At 38.0% G+C, this 17386-nt stretch overlaps 1 protein-coding gene across 2 annotated transcripts; it reads left to right on the plus strand.

Annotated features, from left to right (window-relative positions):
* The first annotated feature begins 3883 nt into the window (after positions 1-3883).
* On the plus strand, positions 3884-16842 carry LOC122349312 (myocardial zonula adherens protein). Of its 2 annotated transcripts, none has more exons than XM_043245304.1 (14): positions 3884-4387; positions 5079-5153; positions 9780-9875; positions 10904-11065; positions 11159-11251; positions 11368-11481; positions 11567-11719; positions 12368-12493; positions 12838-12966; positions 13048-13142; positions 14874-14979; positions 15101-15184; positions 15489-15547; positions 15635-16842. In XM_043245304.1, exons 1-14 carry the CDS (start codon positions 4319-4321, stop codon positions 15966-15968), a joined length of 1695 nt encoding a protein of 564 aa, XP_043101239.1. In that variant the 5' UTR covers positions 3884-4318; the 3' UTR covers positions 15969-16842. The 2 variants fall into 2 exon arrangements, with proteins under 2 accessions (XP_043101239.1, XP_043101238.1); XM_043245303.1 differs by having other exon boundaries at positions 3887-4387; positions 15444-15547.
* Positions 16843-17386: the final 544 nt, after the last annotated feature.

Consider the following 17386-nt stretch of genomic DNA (forward strand, 5'->3'; position numbering starts at 1 on the left):
GGATTAGTTATGCTTGATTGAACAGTCATCAGGTGCACGTCCTGCCCCTAGCGGGAGTCAACATTTCTGATGAGCAGACTAATGAATCCTAATAGTGTGCGGTGCCCCTGGCAGACAGGCTCTATTAGGGGCCGGTCAATCACTGATCTCAATGAGAACAGGAAGTTGTTTGCCTGCCACAGCTGGTTTTATATTTCAAGCTCATCTATTCACATCACTGTTTGCTCATTCTGGGGGACGTCCTCGTCTTTATTGTGTCTTGAGATTCACAAAGAGAGAGTAAACAGCACACGAGAACAAGACTCAATGTTGAAAGCTATACTGCTTAATATTTTAGAGGAAACTGTGATCTGTTTTATATAGAAAGTTCAAAAGAGCTGCGTTTATTTGAAATAGAAATCTATTGTAACTTTGCACAACTGTCTTTACTGTCACTGCATCCTTAAATAAAAATATTTTTTACTTAACGAGTCAAACTTATTGTGTAGGCAGACTCGAAAGAACATCTGCTCTGACAGAAATGGGTGTTTTCTTCTACTACGGTCACAAACAACATGTTCCCAAGTATTGCTTATAAATGTCAAATAACCAGTTCTCAGTGCTCTTGCTTTACCTCCTGTGTGGAGATCATCACAGAGTAAGATGTTGTTAAGCAGTCATTCAGCTGTAATTACTCACCTGTCAGCCGCAGGTGAACCTGATGCATGAGCCGTGACGAATAACAACAAGGCAATTATTCCAAGACAGCATTATTGCTGGCTAAACAATATGGTGTTGTCTGTTACAACACCAGTAGGCCATCATGCACATCTCTCAGGTGCCTTCTGAGATTTTTATGCTTTATTTTTTGTGTATGTGGGTTTGAAAGTGAATGCAGTGTCACTTTGCATAACATAAAACGGCTCAGCCGGGCATGTGCTGTCGTCACAGTCCAACACTACAAAATGGCAAAGCATGTACCATTGTTTCAGGCAGGATGTGCCATCTGCGCTGGAAATAAATGTGTGGGCCTGTAAATTGAAATAGGGTCCTCTGTGATATTTTATGCTATAAACACAAAACCCGACCACACCGAACCTAAATGGTAGAATCAACCTGCACACAATATAACAGAATCACTCCTTCAGTAACATTTAGACTAGTCCTCTTAAGTATTTTATACTCGATAACTGTTCAAAATGGCTTTCGTTTGTTAATATTTGTTTGATTGACTTTCTTTCATAAAATGGTCCGGCGATATTAAGTGACTTCACTTTAGGTCCACTACATTTCCTGATATATAAGCTCTGCAAACTAACATTTGCATTCTGCTTTTCTTCCTTTTCCTGTTGTCACTCCTCATCTCAGAAATGTGTCTGAGCCGTACCTCGGGGAATCCACCCTGTCTCGTAAGACCAGGTAAGCAAGGTGACAATACGTAAATAACACAATGGGTGCATGCTTCAAACTCACCTTTTCTTTTCCGTGATAATGTGTGAAGAATCATGCATAAATTGCAGGTGAGGTGAACCCATTGGATGTAATAATGTTTATTAGTAACGCTGTGTTGTGGGAAACGTGAACTTGAATAATATGTCAAAGACAAAGCAACTGTAGATATATCTTCAGGTCAGACTATGCCGCATCCTGTTAGCATTAATGAGGAAACCCTCACAGCCAAGAAAATGTTGTAATGTGTGTCGTCCTCTGAAACAGCCAATAGATCCCCTGAATAATTGATGCAGTTACTGTATAAAGCCATTCAATTTTATGCAGGTAGTGTGGGCTTTAATACCTGAGCACTGTTTACAAGCCTGCATACGGCCATGTAAAAACAGTTGTCCTGCCAAATCACCCCCGTAGTAATTGCACTCTTAACCTAAAACATAAATATTGAAGGTCCATTAAGGCTCACAGAAAAATATTAAAGACCATATCACAAATTGTTTATGCTGTGCTGATTTGAATCGTTACAGGATTAAGGATAATTCGTCAAAATAGGAAAAAAAAAATCATAGTCCACTACAACAACTACATAACTAGGCAAGGCAACAGTCACCCAACAGAGAAACAGTTAGTAAAAAACACCAACACATACTGCCACTGACTTTTTTTTTTACCTTAGGGCTGAACAGAGTGTCCCACCCTTAGAATTGCTAAGGTATGTGATTGGTTATTGAAACACCAATTCACAATTAAAGCCAATCACAATCTCTGGGATATAACTGCAGTCATCATTTTCAAATCACTCCAAAAACGCCTTCGTAAGTGAACCGACAATTTTGGGGATGCTATCTGTGAAATATAATATAGGCTAACAGACAAAGTCAGCCCAACTCAAAAAAGGTTAGCGTGAGAACAGGAGAATCAAGAATCTCTGTCAGTCACACTATTTCTAAGAAACTTCTGTTCTGCAAAGGAAATATTTCATATATATTTGTGTACGTAGAACTAAACTTCCTAGAAATACCTGCGTGAAGTTAAAGCACTTGCCATAACAGCGTCTAGCCTTACAGAACTGAACAGGTCACGATACATGGGCAGTTCATTCATTCATTCATTCATTAAAAATGTTCACTTGCAGAAAGTGATGAAGACAATGCTGAATGGTTGTATTTAAGTACCTCTTTGTAGCCTCATTGATCACTATATTGGATTGAATGGGACTAGCAGAGCTTTTCCGGCAGGACCACTCCAAACGGGATCTTGTTTTCTATCATGAAAGGCTGGAAACATAATCCCCGTGACCTTTCATCATGCTCGTGGATTTCTACACAATCAAGACTTTTGTCATACAAAAATTGGTATTCACTCCAATGGTCCATTTAACCCTGTGATGATTGATTAAATTGCCTGAAGGACTATTTTGATGAGGAAAAAAGCAATAATAAGTGAGGTTTACAGCCTTTGTGTTTTCCAAGAGGTGAATCTCACAAATGTAGAGGGTTAATGATTACACTGGGACATGTAGTAGACTATCTGTTCCCTAGATTAATGATTGACGTACAACTTGCGCACTTTGAAATATGTTAAACAAACAAAATCACGTTGATTAAAGATTTCTTCAAGCAAGTTCAAATGCATCCGCAGTGGTTTTTGCACAACAAACAATGGTAATGTTTGGTAATGTTTTTTTTTTAATGGTCATTATAATTACAATTATTAAATGAATAGTTCACCCAAACATGTAACATTATTACTTCCATTTTTATTGTGATTTTAAAGCGTGCATTCAATTAATGCACAATGAAAGTAATAGTTCACGTGACCATGACAACGTAGCAGATGATTCACTTGGATTTCATCCATACTACCCATATTCATACTTTTTTAATGGGCGCAAATACCTACCGGACTGTCAGTATTTACTGATTTTTGTGTTGTTCCATACTTTCTTGACTTTCTTTGTTCTGCAGAAATTAAAAGAAAATATTAGGAAGGATATTGGAAACCGTACACATTAGTGACTGTCAAAAAAAGACAAACAACAACAAAAAAAAATTTCCAAACAGGTTTGGAATGACATGAGTAAATCAGTAAATGACGTCAGATTTTTTGTTTTTGGGTAAACTGCTATAAAAGTTGTTAGTTCTGACTCCGTGAATCACAATAACAGCAAATTATGTCAATTACACCATGTTTTTTTTTCTCCTGCTCCTCATTGTTAGTCACTGATATGATCTAATTACTAATTTAAATTAAACTGAAATCCACAACTATTGTAAGCGTAATAACTCGAGCCACGGTGCAATCGAAAGTGGCATAACCCGCCTATAGGTGCGACTCCTTCCCAAGCAGAAATAGAGAGGGCTCCACCCCAGCACTATCAACCCCACCCCACGAAAGCAGCCGGCTACAGGTAGGTGGGAGCTGGAGAACGCACACAGGTGAAATGTTGCTCGACGGGTCTGATGGAAAACAAAGCTTACGTAGCCAGGACAGATACTGAAAGACTGACAGCTCTCTCTCTCTCTCTCTCTCTCTCTCTCTCTCTCTCTCTCTCTCTCTCTCTCTCTCAGTCAGGAGGAGTCTATATGGGACGCTGTCACTCTGGAGTTGTCTGCACACTGGAGAGCTGTGTTTCTACTGACCTCTGCACATTGGAATACTCAGCCTCTTTTTTTCCCTCTCTTTCTGTCTCCGGTCTCATCCGGGGGAAGGAATTCTGGCAGAGCTGTTGAAGGGAACTTTTTTTCATTCTTCCCCTCTTACACGCACACACACACACACACACACACACACACCACATCTCTCCTCCTTTAGTGTGTAGCTTGCAGGGGTGGGCGCAGACGTTGATAGTGTTTGTGTGGATGTGTGGCGTGGAAAGTGAAAAGGAGACATGCTGCAAAACGGCATGGCTGGTGCCATCAGCACCACAGCCACCACTGAGATACCAGACCTCAATGAGGTAGGAAACACTCTTTCTTGCTCTTCTGAACTTTGTTTCCCTGGCTGTAAGTGATTGTCTGAGATGTGTTTGTTTGCCTGTGTTCGGTTCGGTTTCTTGTCCTCTGTGACTTACGCATTGGACTGTGCCCTAATGTCCATATCCAGGCTAATCGAGCGCTGTTGACTTGTGCGAGGCAGCGTTGTGTTGTTCAGAGAGGGGCCTGTAATAAGAGCCACCGTCCTGGGAGGCAGGGCCCTGTCATGTTTATTTTATCAGGGCCTGGCGCTCAGCCGCTGTTGCTGCGGTCAGTTGCCATTCAGAGACATTCTTACAGCTGATCAACTGACACCCTCTCAGATGGCGATAACTGGCATCAAACCACTGAGAACCACATTTTAACTAGCAGTTATTGATTTGAATCGAATAGAGGTTGATCAACGAAGCGTTCCTATTTTAACACACTTTTGTTATTCTGTCTCATTTATTAAAAATCACTTGGAGCAGCTTGTTTTTTTCATGCATGACATTCCTCGTAATAGATAACTGCTATCTTTCAAGGGGACTTAAAATTTTTGTTTCGGTTTCAGTGAAATTGCTTCGATTTTATCTTGAGATTGCAATCATCAGATTGTCTGCCTAATTAAACCTCTACGGTTGCGGCTAATCGCTGTTTGTTTGTTTCTTTGTGTGTATGTGTTATGTCTATCAGAGGAGAATCAGGCGTCTCCGATTAACCCTCCGGCCTGAGGACAGTCCAAAATCCCAGAATGAATCCGTCAACTCTGTAAGTATCCTTTTAGCATCTTTCAGTAAAGATCTTGCAGTCAGACTGATTGGCGCTAGCCATCGTTTCACGTCATAATAAACATACTTCCTCTTCTCATTGACTTCACATCGTCTCCTATCTGACTAGCACCACAAATGGCATGATAACAGGATAAGCTCAACAAGATAACATATACGAGTTAGGTTACGACACATCAGCTAGAGATGCTCGCAGTCCAAGGTTATTAACTTGGTGTCTGTGGTCCCTGAAAACATTCCTTAGGAACAGTGCAAAAGATGTAGGAAACTTTTTTTTATTTATGACATTTTAAATGTGCCTTTTAATTAAAAAAATAAATATGTAAATATTGTTAGATTTTAAAATTTGGATCAAATAAATATATCTATATATATATTTTATGGCGAGCATAAAAGTAAAAAAAAATCTTACCAGCTGCAGACTTCTGTGTGGTAGTGTAGATATTTAAAAGAGCGCACTTTACGTTTAAGACGGCCGCTAAGTGGCCGCTTAGGGTGCTGGGGAATATACAGGGGGTTACATATGATATTGGTGAAACATATTTGCAATATTGAGTAAATGTAACCAATCAGACATATGTGCTGATTCATTGAAAGCAATGTCCAGAAGTGTTTAAGAATCCACTCACTGCAACAAATACAAAGATGCTGAGTTCTACAAGCTCGGGAATCCACCCGTTATAACAAAGTATAGATACGATGTAAATAATGACTTTAGTTTTTCTTAATAGATTTCATTTTCAGTTTCATTCTCGACAAACCCTACCATATGCCTTCAGAACACTGGGATTATGGAATATGGAGTTTCATGGGATTCTTTTATGTTTGTAGAAAGTTTGCAGTTTTGTGAATGTGCAAGCATTTTTATTATTATTATTTATTTATTGTTTGATAATATTTTCTTTTGTGATCTGAAAAAAAAATTAATATGCCTTTTTATGTCAGAATTAGGTTGACTGCTTCACTGTTGTGAAGCGATAAATAGCCTAAACTATAAACTATGAGAGTGAGCAAGCAAAATAAGGCTTAGGCATTAGAAAGTGGGATTTGCTGGAATACCTGGAATTTGCTTAGGGTCTGCCCCTGGATATTTATATTTATGTATATTGTATATATGAAAGGCGATCGACAAAAATAAATAAATAATAATTACAGGCTTTAATTTCCTCTTAGGCTGCCTTCTTTAAGAATGTGAAAGATGGAATTTCAGAAAGCGGAAATTTTCAACATAGTTTTGTCTGTGAATGTTGGGTCAGTGTTTCAGAGAAAAACATGAGAGACGGTGTCTTTCCCTTTGCTCTGTCACTTGGTTTGTGCGTCATAGCTCCCAACTGTCAGCCTGTAACATGCCACGCACCTTTACTGATAAAAAACATGTAGATAAGCATGCATTCTTGAAACTGTATGCAAAGATTCCGTAGTTTATTATCTCTTTCCTTACTAACCCAATATGTTTAGAAACAAGTTAGGTTACATGCTAATAAATATCCTTGAGTGGCCCCCAAAGTCCAGAGTCACATGAAACAAAGCTCATGCTTTTGAGTCACCTATTTACCAAGGGAGGTAAAGTTAATTTTAAGCTTGTTTGCATATACAGCTTAGTCTGTGTGACAAATTAATTTGTATATTTAACAGTAGTTGCTGTGAGCCTTCTACAGACAGCGCCGTGCTGGGAAAGGAGTCAGAAGAGGTGTGTCTGCGTGTACATGAATGTTTTGATCTGTACCTTGGCCTGGAACTTGCACCCTGCTGCTCTTTACACACACACACACACACACACACACACACACACTGATATCTGCCCTGTTTGGTCTCTGATATGAGCTGCTTTGGGAACATCAGGCACTTTCATAAGCCAGATACTAATGAGAAGTAGAAGTCCAGGAGCTCTGCCAACATAAAACTGTGATGGCCTTATCAGTGTCTGTCTCATGGGAAGGGTCAGTGTGGGAATTTTGCAGTGTCAAACGTCAATACACAAAACCCAGACCTGCTTGATGGGCTGCCAGTGGCCGGTTCGATCTGGAATTTGGCGATTGGGAATTTCAAATGAGATTGAGTTTAAGCTGGTCACACTAACTTGCCACATTTACCAGCAGAAAGCTGCTTGGTTTGAAAGTGAGTGGTTATTCATACATTGCTTCATTATTGATAATGAACTATGCATTTTCTTTTCCTTGTGAAATTTTACAGAAGATTTGATGTGACGGCACCTTCAGCAACAAAGATTAGCTTTCATGGCGCTTTCATTGGCAACATTAGAGAATATAACTTTTTAGCCTTTGTTAACAGAAATAAGTTGGATATGCATAGAAAAACCTGCCAGGTATAGATAGCTAGTATCTGGTTGATGTCAGGGTTTTTGCATTGATTTTGAATATGGAGGTTTTCATATGCAGTCCTTTGCATCATAATTAGCCACACATTGTAACTGTGCAAAAGTTGAAACCTGGTCAAAGGAAGACAAAATGAGAAGAAGGAAAAGTAAAGTCTCGATAGCTAAGTGAAAGATCTAGAGAGCATTTAATTTAACTGAGATATTCTATTACTGCCATAACAAAGAACCAAGACAAGAAACCATTGCAAAATTAAGATGGGTGTGTGTGTAATCCTATCCTCTATGGGATACTAGTCTACCTGTGGTCTGAATTGCCAGAGTTACACCTGTTGGATTACAAGAAGGCCTGAAATTTACATTGACCCAGGGCCGGTTTTTCTCACAAAGCATCTGTGCTAAACAGTACGGGGTGACGACGTAACTGGTCTCGGCAAAGCTGGAGTGGATAGCTTTGTGCCAGCACCACCCACTGCATGCAAACAGATATACTGTTCTGTAAAACACAGATGCTAGACTTGAGTTTACACCCTCGAGCACAACTTTATACAACAACAATAGAGCTCATTGAATAGTGTTCAGTTCAGTCAGTAAGATTACGTGAGCAAGGTAGAATTTGAAACAGGGAAAACACATGCTTTTATTAGTTGGGTTAGATGACAGATATATAGTTCTGCATTGGTATATTAATATAGTGCACATAAATATTGTCAAAATGAGCATAAAAATTTAATGCAGTTGCGCTTTGTTAGCGTTGTCAGTCATTGTATGGTTAGGGATTTTTAATGGAAGTACATTGTATGCAGAGAACACGATTCTCACGGTAACTGTATCTTCTAGCATAATGATGGTGCTTAGCAAATTTGCTCTAGTAATGATTTTTTTAATATCAAATTTAAAGTTTACCCAAAATGTGTTTCGAGTCCTTTGTGTCGTTTCAGATCCGTCATACTTTTATTCATCTTTGAAACACAAATGAAGATGGCTTTATTTTAAGACATTTTATCATGTCTTTACAAAATTTATTTCTGAATTTTATGTATTTCTGAATTTTTTTAAAGCACCAGCATTTTAATGGAGTAGACTTTCTGAGAATGGACAACATTCCTTTAAGGTTTCAACATAAATATCTTAGTTTGTGCTCAGAAGATGAACTAAAGTTTTATGGTTTTAGAGTACACTCTTAGTTAAAGTGCTCCATGATGCCATAGAATAACCTTTTTTTGTCTAAATGGTTCCATAAAAGTATCCGAAGAACCTTTCTGTTTCACAAAAGGTTATTTGTGGTGAAAGAAGGTTCTTCAGACTACAAAAAGGCAAGAAAGAGATTTTTCTTTAAAGAACTTTTGACTGAATGGTTCTTTGTGGAACCAAAAATGGTTCTTCTATGGCATCGCTGTGAAGAACCTTTTGAGCACCATTATTTTTAAGAGTGTAATTGATGACGTAACCATTTTTTAAAAGCAATAATGCTGCGCTGTAATATCTGTATTGCCAGGCCAGAAGATGAATTCCTCTGTTAGATTTATTAGACTAAATATATTTTCTAAAATGATTTGAACGTTTCTACACATAACTCATATCACTACACAAAAGGCCGAAACTGTTTTTAACATTTTAAATAGCTTTTCCCATGTTTGACTGCCTCAAATTTAATCTCACAGGCTTGTGTTTTTGTGGGTTATCTGTCAAGTTGAGTGAAGTCCAGTGCAGAAGGCCATGAACAACACTGGCATCATTGTTCTGTTTTATCTCCACCCATTCCTACACATTGCTCCCCTTCAGTCAGAATCAGAACGAAAAATTAATCATGTAATCATCTAATTCTTCTAATAATTTTAATGAAGAGTTCTTCTCATGTTCGCCCTTAAGACTGTGACAGAATTCAGTCTCTCTCAGCGAGGAAGCTGAAGCTTTGTGTTTTGGAGAGGAGTTCTGAGGAGGTGTGGTCATGACATGAATGAGATTACAGTTCTGAGAAACTATGTCCTAAAAAAGAGAAAGAGGAATACCACACCCTGAGAGTGTGATCACAGCTGGACTTCATCAGTGTTGTTTCACCTCAGTACGATGTGAAAATAGCCCGCTTGAAAAAGATGGAACATGGTTCCCCATAAACAGGAAAGCTTTTAGAAGTAGGGTTTAATTGTTGCACAAAGATATCTGGCATGGGCCTTCACCTCAACATTGGCTCTCCAAGTATCGTCCCAAGCATCGAAATTTCTGAAAACTTTGATAAGACCTATGAAAATATTGTATGTTACATCACAGGGCGAGAAACTGCTCAATGGTTCCTGGAAAAAGAAAAATGGGCTCATGCAGAGAGAAAGACCGCCTGGGAGAGAATCACCTCAACAAGAAGACAAGGTATGACAGCTACTGAGAATGCAAAGAAATCAGATTGCCATTACCCATGCATATGTCAAGATTAATAATGTTTCTTCATCATTTACCTGACAAAAAGTTGGTAAGAATGAATAGTTTTAATAACTGAAGACTGTAATGTTCAGCTTTACATTCTCAGGAATACATTTTGAACATAGATTACATATGTTTTTAGTATATGTCTGAAGGTTTTTGTGTCACCTTGTAATATTATCGGAGTCATTTTATCTATAATAGTGGTGGAGTTTAAAAAACAGGTGCTGGTTTCCCAAAAGATATTTGAGTTTGGTGCGTTATTGTTTGCAAAGCAAGCGTGAGCTCAAGTTTATCTCTACAATATGGCTTCAGGGCTCTCTTTGCACAGTAAAATACTTGTTCACTTATTAAACACATCACAAACGAGCTTTCTTAAGCCATGTAAAACATGAAATATGACACAAAATCTTAAAGACATAAGTGTGAACGGTCCCAGAATCAGAATAAATTGTAAGGCCATTGATCGTCATCACTGTGCCTCGAGCGAGATCTTCTCAGCTGTAGTTTGCTGTTATGACACCTTTTCACTTCACGTTTCCCTTTGGCGTTGTCAAGAAAGAAATGTTTTCTGCATGTACTTTCACTGAATGATGTTAACACAACAGCATTCCGAGTTTCAAGTTCCCTTTCATATATACACGATGAACCTGTATATATAAAAGTTTTTTGGTTTTTTTAATTCTTTCCGACTGGCATGCAGAAATATGACACCCTCGCCGAGGACTATTCTGACTGTCTGCGTCCCAACCTATCATTGTGAACACTCAGCAGCAATTCACGTAATAGCAGAGCATGTCACTCGCAAATATGTCTATCAGTCTTATTTATCAACCAAGATGTTCCAGTAGGCGTACACAGACTCAGACACACAACGGTGACATTGGTCTTTACGGCTGTAAACACAACGGTGTCACGCTCTCCTTTTAAACACATCGACAAGCTGAAATCTGAGCCCTGTGGTCCTATTCCCCCAGCACCCCGTGACCAATGGCATTGGCCGGGAACAGCCCGCTCAGCACAGGACCAGAGTTTATGGCGTGGTGCAGAGCTCAGGCACCAGCCACCAACAGGAAGTGATGGCACGAGAGTCAGTCAGTGTCAGTCATCTGAGGGATGAGATGAGGTACATCAGAGAGGTAAACACAGAGACTAGTTATTGCTTAACTAGTTAGCATACATCCAACTAAACTAAACTAAGATAACTAAAACCCATCTTTCTTTCCTCATAGGTCCGTGACTCTTTGGAAAAGGTCAGAGAGCGCATGTATGGCCAGTTTGGAGGGATGCAACAATCAGTGCAAAAATTAACTCAGGAATTAAAGGTGAACAAAACACGGCAAGATTATGTCTATCGCCGAACCTTACCTTATCAGGCTTCATAAAAAAATGCATTTTGTGGTATGACTAGTTCTCAATGTGCTGACTGTGTTTGTCCCAGGCAGCCAACTCTCATAAGCGTTACCTTGAGTCGGAGGTGAGGACGAGACGGGCAGCTATGGATAGCTTTGACCAGATGAACAGCTCCCTCATATCAGCCAACATTGATCTACAGGTACATGATTAGCGTGCTCACTGCCAGCTGACAAAACCTTGTTCTGTCCAGAGAAACTCAAGACTTTTATTTGATGCAAATTTAGAAATCATTGCTGGAAAGCTGTCAGAATCGTGTGGGGAACAGAGATGAGATGAGAACTCTGCGCAGCTCGTTGGAGAAGACGGAGGAGAGACTCAAGGACACAGAAAGACAACTAGCAGCAGCACAGGCTGAAAACCGCTCTCTCAAAAATCAGGTGCACACACAAGCAACTGTTACACAACACTATTACTAATAGCCTAATACCGTGGTACACTGTTAAAAATAAAAGTTCTTTATTGGCATCCTTGGTTCCATTAAGAACCTTTCACGTCCATGGAACCTTTCCATTGCACTATAAGGTTCTTTAGATTATTAGATTATTGTGGTAATAATCTAAATTTTTGTGCGAAGAACACACCTTGAAAAAAATATCTTTTAAAAAGCTGTTTACTGAAAGGGTCTATGGCATCACTGTAAAAACCTTATACTCCTTTGAAACCTTTATTTTAAGAGTGTACTGTACCAAGAATATTTTTACTTTTAAGTTAAAACTTAAAAAAAAAATAATAATTTGGCATACACCGGGACTATTTGTAATCTTTACTGCTAAAATGTTTAGATTTAGAAATACACAAACCTTGTCTTATGTATTTGTATAATTTAATATGTATGTTTTAATACAATTATATTATCAAAACAATAACTTGAATAAAAGGATAGTTCTCATTTATCAGAATGTATTTTTTCTTTTGTTCTCCAGCATGTAAGGATGAAACAGTGGATTAAACAGCTTTGTTTGAAGTTAAATGTATTGCATAAATAACATGGTTATTAACACGTGGCAACTCAATTTTGTACAAAGGTGGAGACTTCTCAGGAGGCCAAGACTCGAGCTCTGAAAGAACTGAGTGCAAAGCTACAGAAAGAATATGAGGAACAGTTGCAGGAAGAGCAGAAGAAATACAGAGAGGAGATAGAGGCTCTTCAGGTACAGATATAACTAAACAAACAATGCCTTACTGTCCAACTAGTTCAGTAAGAAGTGCACTGCATGATAATGTGATGCATGCAGTTTTGGTTTGTGTGATTTTAGAAAGATTGTAAGCCGTACTGTAAAAAGACCGCTTCATATAGCAGGGTGTAAGGATTCCAATCTCATAACAGGAAACATCTGTAGTTATTCACCAGGGAAGAGAAAAATGTCGATTTTTTTTCTAAGTAAGGGTGCCACCTAGCGGTACTAAGTGAAGCTTTCAGAGTGAATGATGATAATGACTGATGAACAGAGGCAAATACTGTACATGACTATAGTTTTGACCTGTATGTCCGCAGGCGCAGCTTGATGACTACATGAGGAGGCTTGAGGAGGCAGAGAGGAACGCTCAGATAGCTGAGGCAAAGATCGCTGAAAGGGACCAAAGGATTGCAGAGGTGGACAGGCTGCTAAACTGTATGGCTCAGGTAAATATTATCAGATGTTCTCAGCCTTTGCCTGTTACCCCGAAGGAAACTCTTTATTCAACACTTCTTTCTTTATAACAGGAAAAGGGTGACCTGATAAAAAAGCTTTGCGAATGTGAACAACGCTTACGTGGTTTGGACGAAACCGACCATGCAGATACAGCTGTTGCCAAACAGTAAGACATCTAATGTACACCTACAGAATAATACGTTTGAGGCTGAAGCCAGCGGTGAAGCCATGTTTTTTTTTTAATTAAGAATGCTTAAGTTATTTAACAGCTTAAGTTATTTAACATCCAAATACCATAAATAAGTATAATTATTTGAGTAGGTGTAAAAAAAATAATCTGTGATTAATATTTACTAAATGGAGCACTATCATTTTCTTTTTTTTCTGAAATAGCTATGCTACTTCAACATGTCTTCATGTTCCTTACATCCTTATTACCTTATTGAAAGAGGCAGAAACATCAAGGGATAGATATATGTGACTAGAGTAAATAGAGCCCTGCATTGAAGCCCGGGCCTGACTTTTTTCATGCACCTCAGGCCGCGCCTCTTGCCTGTTTTAGGCTTCTACTTATTTTAGATGTTAGTCATCCATCAATTAGTGATCAAATATTGCTGTGCGGCGCTGGTGGACACAACACGAGCCCGTGCTCCACGGCTGAGATCGGCTCGACAGCATTTAGTGTCCCGCATGAAGCAGCAGAGACCTTCTGTCAGCAGTTCTGCGCTCAGATGCACTCAATAGTCTTACCGCAAAGCCCCAGCAAAAGTAATTATCATGAATGTGTCGGGGAAAAATAATAGGAACAACTTTGAATTATGTACTCATAAACAAGTGTTCTCTGAGTTTGTCACAAAGATGAATTTCCTGACTCTCTGTAGTCATCTTTACAGATTGTGATTAAGATGGAGGTTTTTTTATTATTATTTATTTATTTTATTTATTTAATTAAGGGGTAATTTAAAGCTTTATATATATTTATTATGCCTTTTTTGCAGAGTTTTTTGGCTTATTTTGTGAAGCTCTCCTGTTCAAGACGAGAAGGCAGAAATTGCTTGTTTTCTTTATTTTATAAAATCACATTTTGATGATATTGTCAGTGCACATAAATAAAAGTAGACCCTTTGCAGCTCCGACTTATGTATCACTGTTACCTTTATCAGAAAGAATGACGGCGAAGGCTATAAAATGCAAGTGATAGCGCCGGCGCCTCCATGAGCTGCAGAGCACGCTTTAGAGTCCACTCTCTGTCATATCTCACATTTCTTCTTATAGCGCAGGTTTAAACATTGTTATAGTATGCCTGAACAGTTTTAGCATATCTATAGATTTTATTTTAAGCAGGTTGTGATGACTTGAGAAATTGATAAATTGGCTAAATTGATCAATCATAGCTTATGACCAGCTCACTGTCCGCCACGGGCAGCTTGGTTCTTACTTTATAAAACACAAACTTATATTTTGTGAACAAAAAAAAGCAACAAACATTTTTCTGAATTAACTTTTAAACATTAAATTTAAAAAATGCTATGAAATATAATAAATTATTATTATAAATATAATATTACTCAATTTGTTCCATTAATGAATTATTAAAAATGATCAGTTTTGGTATAAGTAATGCTGACCTTCATTTATAGTATTTAATATAATAATTATTTAAAATAAAATATTGAAAAAATATTTTTGTTGTTTCTACATTCATTTGGAGAATGTTTCTAAATTATTATGTTAGAAATAATCGTGATTAATTACACATTGTTTTTAGGTTGTTTTTTCCTTCTTAAAAGGTATTAATATTGTACCCTCAGCAAAAAAAATGCCAATAAAACTGAAATGTATTTCAGTACTTTATTGCATATATTATATATCTCCTAAGCAACATGTTCTTCCTCAGGTCTGAGCAGCTGAAAGCGGAAGCAGCAGAACTGAAAGAGCGAATAAAGCATCTCAACGACATGGTGTTCTCTCAACAGAGGAAGGTCAAGGCCATGATAGAGGAGGTGAGGATTTACAGAGAGCGTTCATCCGTTCATAAAGAGACTACCACACAAGATGTCCCTTCAAGACGTCATGGCACAGTTACTGTAACTGAATCTTTTTAATTATAAAACAATTTTGCAGGTCGAAACGCTGAGAGCAAAAGTTGCTCAGAAGGATATGTTCATCGCTGAGCTGCTGGACAGGATTGCCATTGTGGAGTGTGAGGTAAAAGCCAGGCAGATGGGATTTTTGCATGCCCCTTATCTTTACCAATCTAAAAAAGGCACAGATTGGTTGGAATACGAGCTGAATGCGACTATTCCTGAATCCATTGCTATACTGTCAGCTGAGTCCCTTCGGTTGTCATTCAGATTTCTCCCACATCTAAACTGTCCAGTGTCCTCTTTATATGTAAAATGAGTTTTCTACTTAATTTCCCATGCCTATGGTCTGACTCTGTCCTTTGCTTTGCTTCTTTTCCTAGAATAATGAGTTAGGAGACAAGTTGAAGTATTTTATGTCTATACAGAGAGCGTCTGAGACTAAAGTCACCAGGGACATTGGAGTCGGCTGTGACCTCCCCATTAGGTAATGAGCGCAATATCACCTTGCCATGAGAAATTTAAAGCTGCTTTCGAGGCCGTGGCTTCACACGTGCTCTTCCTGTGTTCGTAGATCTGAGGAGCCACCGTATGTCGATCCCGTCCAACCCAGCTCCATCTCATCGGCCCCAAGATCCCCCAGCAGACTCAATTACAGTCTTCTTAAATACACTCCCGGTCAGTACAGCTCCATGCTGCGCTCCAGCGCTGTAAATACACAGGAAACTGTGACCAGTCCCACACAGACAAGTCATGTTCAAACCAGCCAGGAAGACGGGGACCCCAAACCTCCGGCAGCCTCAGAACTGTCCTCTACCATCAGTCCTAGAGCGAGGACCGGCCCATCACAGATCTACACTCCTTTTATGAAGCTGATGGACATAAGTGCTAAAATGAACATAGACTGAATGGCGTTTTACTGAAATGGCGGCAGCAGCAGAAGCTTATGGAACATGAAGTATTGTTGTTTTGTTACTGTACATTAATATTACAGTATATGTAAATAACCTACTGACCTGTGAATAACTTATTTTGGTAGTATACTATATACTGATGCACTCTATGTTGCTTTGTTTACCAAAAATCTAGTGATTTTATGTGATAGCTATCTATATTTTACAGTTATCTATTTATATTTCTATTTTCCATTTTCTGAAACCGTATTTAGATTATTTGTAAAAGTGTAATACACAGAATATTTTGTTATATACAAAACAAAAACCCCTCAACAATATGCTTATATATATAGAGAGAGAGAGGGTCTGTTTTCAGAAAAGGAATGATGGTAGCTATCAACTGTGATCACAGCTCAGTACTTGTTTTTTTTTTTTTTTTGTTTGTTTTTGGCTTCAGCGTGTGTTGAATGTGTTTTAATGGTTCTTTTTGTTTGTACTAAGAGAGTCTCATGCTCTCAGATGCACTTTTCCCTCCTGGAGATACAGATGCAAAGAATTCAGTTCACCTGATTTTTATGACAGGAACACTGAAAATGCCAGTTAAAAAAAGAAGAAGTATTGATTAAGGCCCCCCACTGATCTAGAGAGCTTTGCTCTAGCACAGAGTGAAGACTGCTGAGAGGAAGCAGGCCTCGGTGGATTTGTTCACAGCGTTAATGTGTTAATGCATTTTTCTGAAGACTCGCTTCAATTGCCAAAATCACATCATTTATGAAGACTGCGAATGAAGGTTTATAGACTACATTTGGTATTAACGGTTTTCACTCACTGAGCACTGTATTTACACATAACTGGGTATACTCAAGAATTAAAATGTCCAAACCTACGACGTGGTGGATTTTTTTGAACTAAGGTTGCCTATTTATAAAAACTTTCTTTATAATTGTCAGCTGAGCATGTTCTTTAAAATTATGTTAAAAGGCTTAGAAAATAGCACATTGAGAGTAATGTTTATTAACAGAGTTATAAAAATTATATAAATAGTTATATAAATTCTCATTATTTTACTGTAATTTAAAATTAGTTTTGTAAGATGCTGTGACATAAGTTATATATATATATATATATATATATATATATATATATATATATATATATATATATATATATATATATAAGCTAGTAAAATAAATTACTAAAATGTATTTAAAGTAGAGTTATTTCATGCTAAGTACACTATAAATGCATTTACATACTGTACATACATTTGCAAGTATACTTCTGATCTACACTTTAAATATCTTGCATATACAGTATTTTTTTTTTTTTAAAAAGTGACATTAAAACACATTTTTGGCTTAACGTTAGTACTCCCATGTCTCGAGCAATATGTCAGCAAATAGCTTTGAACTATACTTAATATGAAACAA

Source organism: Puntigrus tetrazona, chromosome 7, assembly GCF_018831695.1.
Source record: "Puntigrus tetrazona isolate hp1 chromosome 7, ASM1883169v1, whole genome shotgun sequence".
Lineage (NCBI taxonomy): Eukaryota > Metazoa > Chordata > Actinopteri > Cypriniformes > Cyprinidae > Puntigrus > Puntigrus tetrazona.

Bases quoted from the DNA above. Each gene is read 5' to 3' on its own strand.
- LOC122349312 (XM_043245303.1), top strand. From the start codon at position 4,319: ATGCTGCAAAACGGCATGGCTGGTGCCATCAGCACCACAGCCACCACT. The intron at 5,154-9,779 runs GTAAGTATCCTT...GTTACATCACAG, and splicing joins AGAATGAATCCGTCAACTCT to GGCGAGAAACTGCTCAATGG. The intron at 14,980-15,100 runs GTGAGGATTTAC...ACAATTTTGCAG, and splicing joins TCAAGGCCATGATAGAGGAG to GTCGAAACGCTGAGAGCAAA.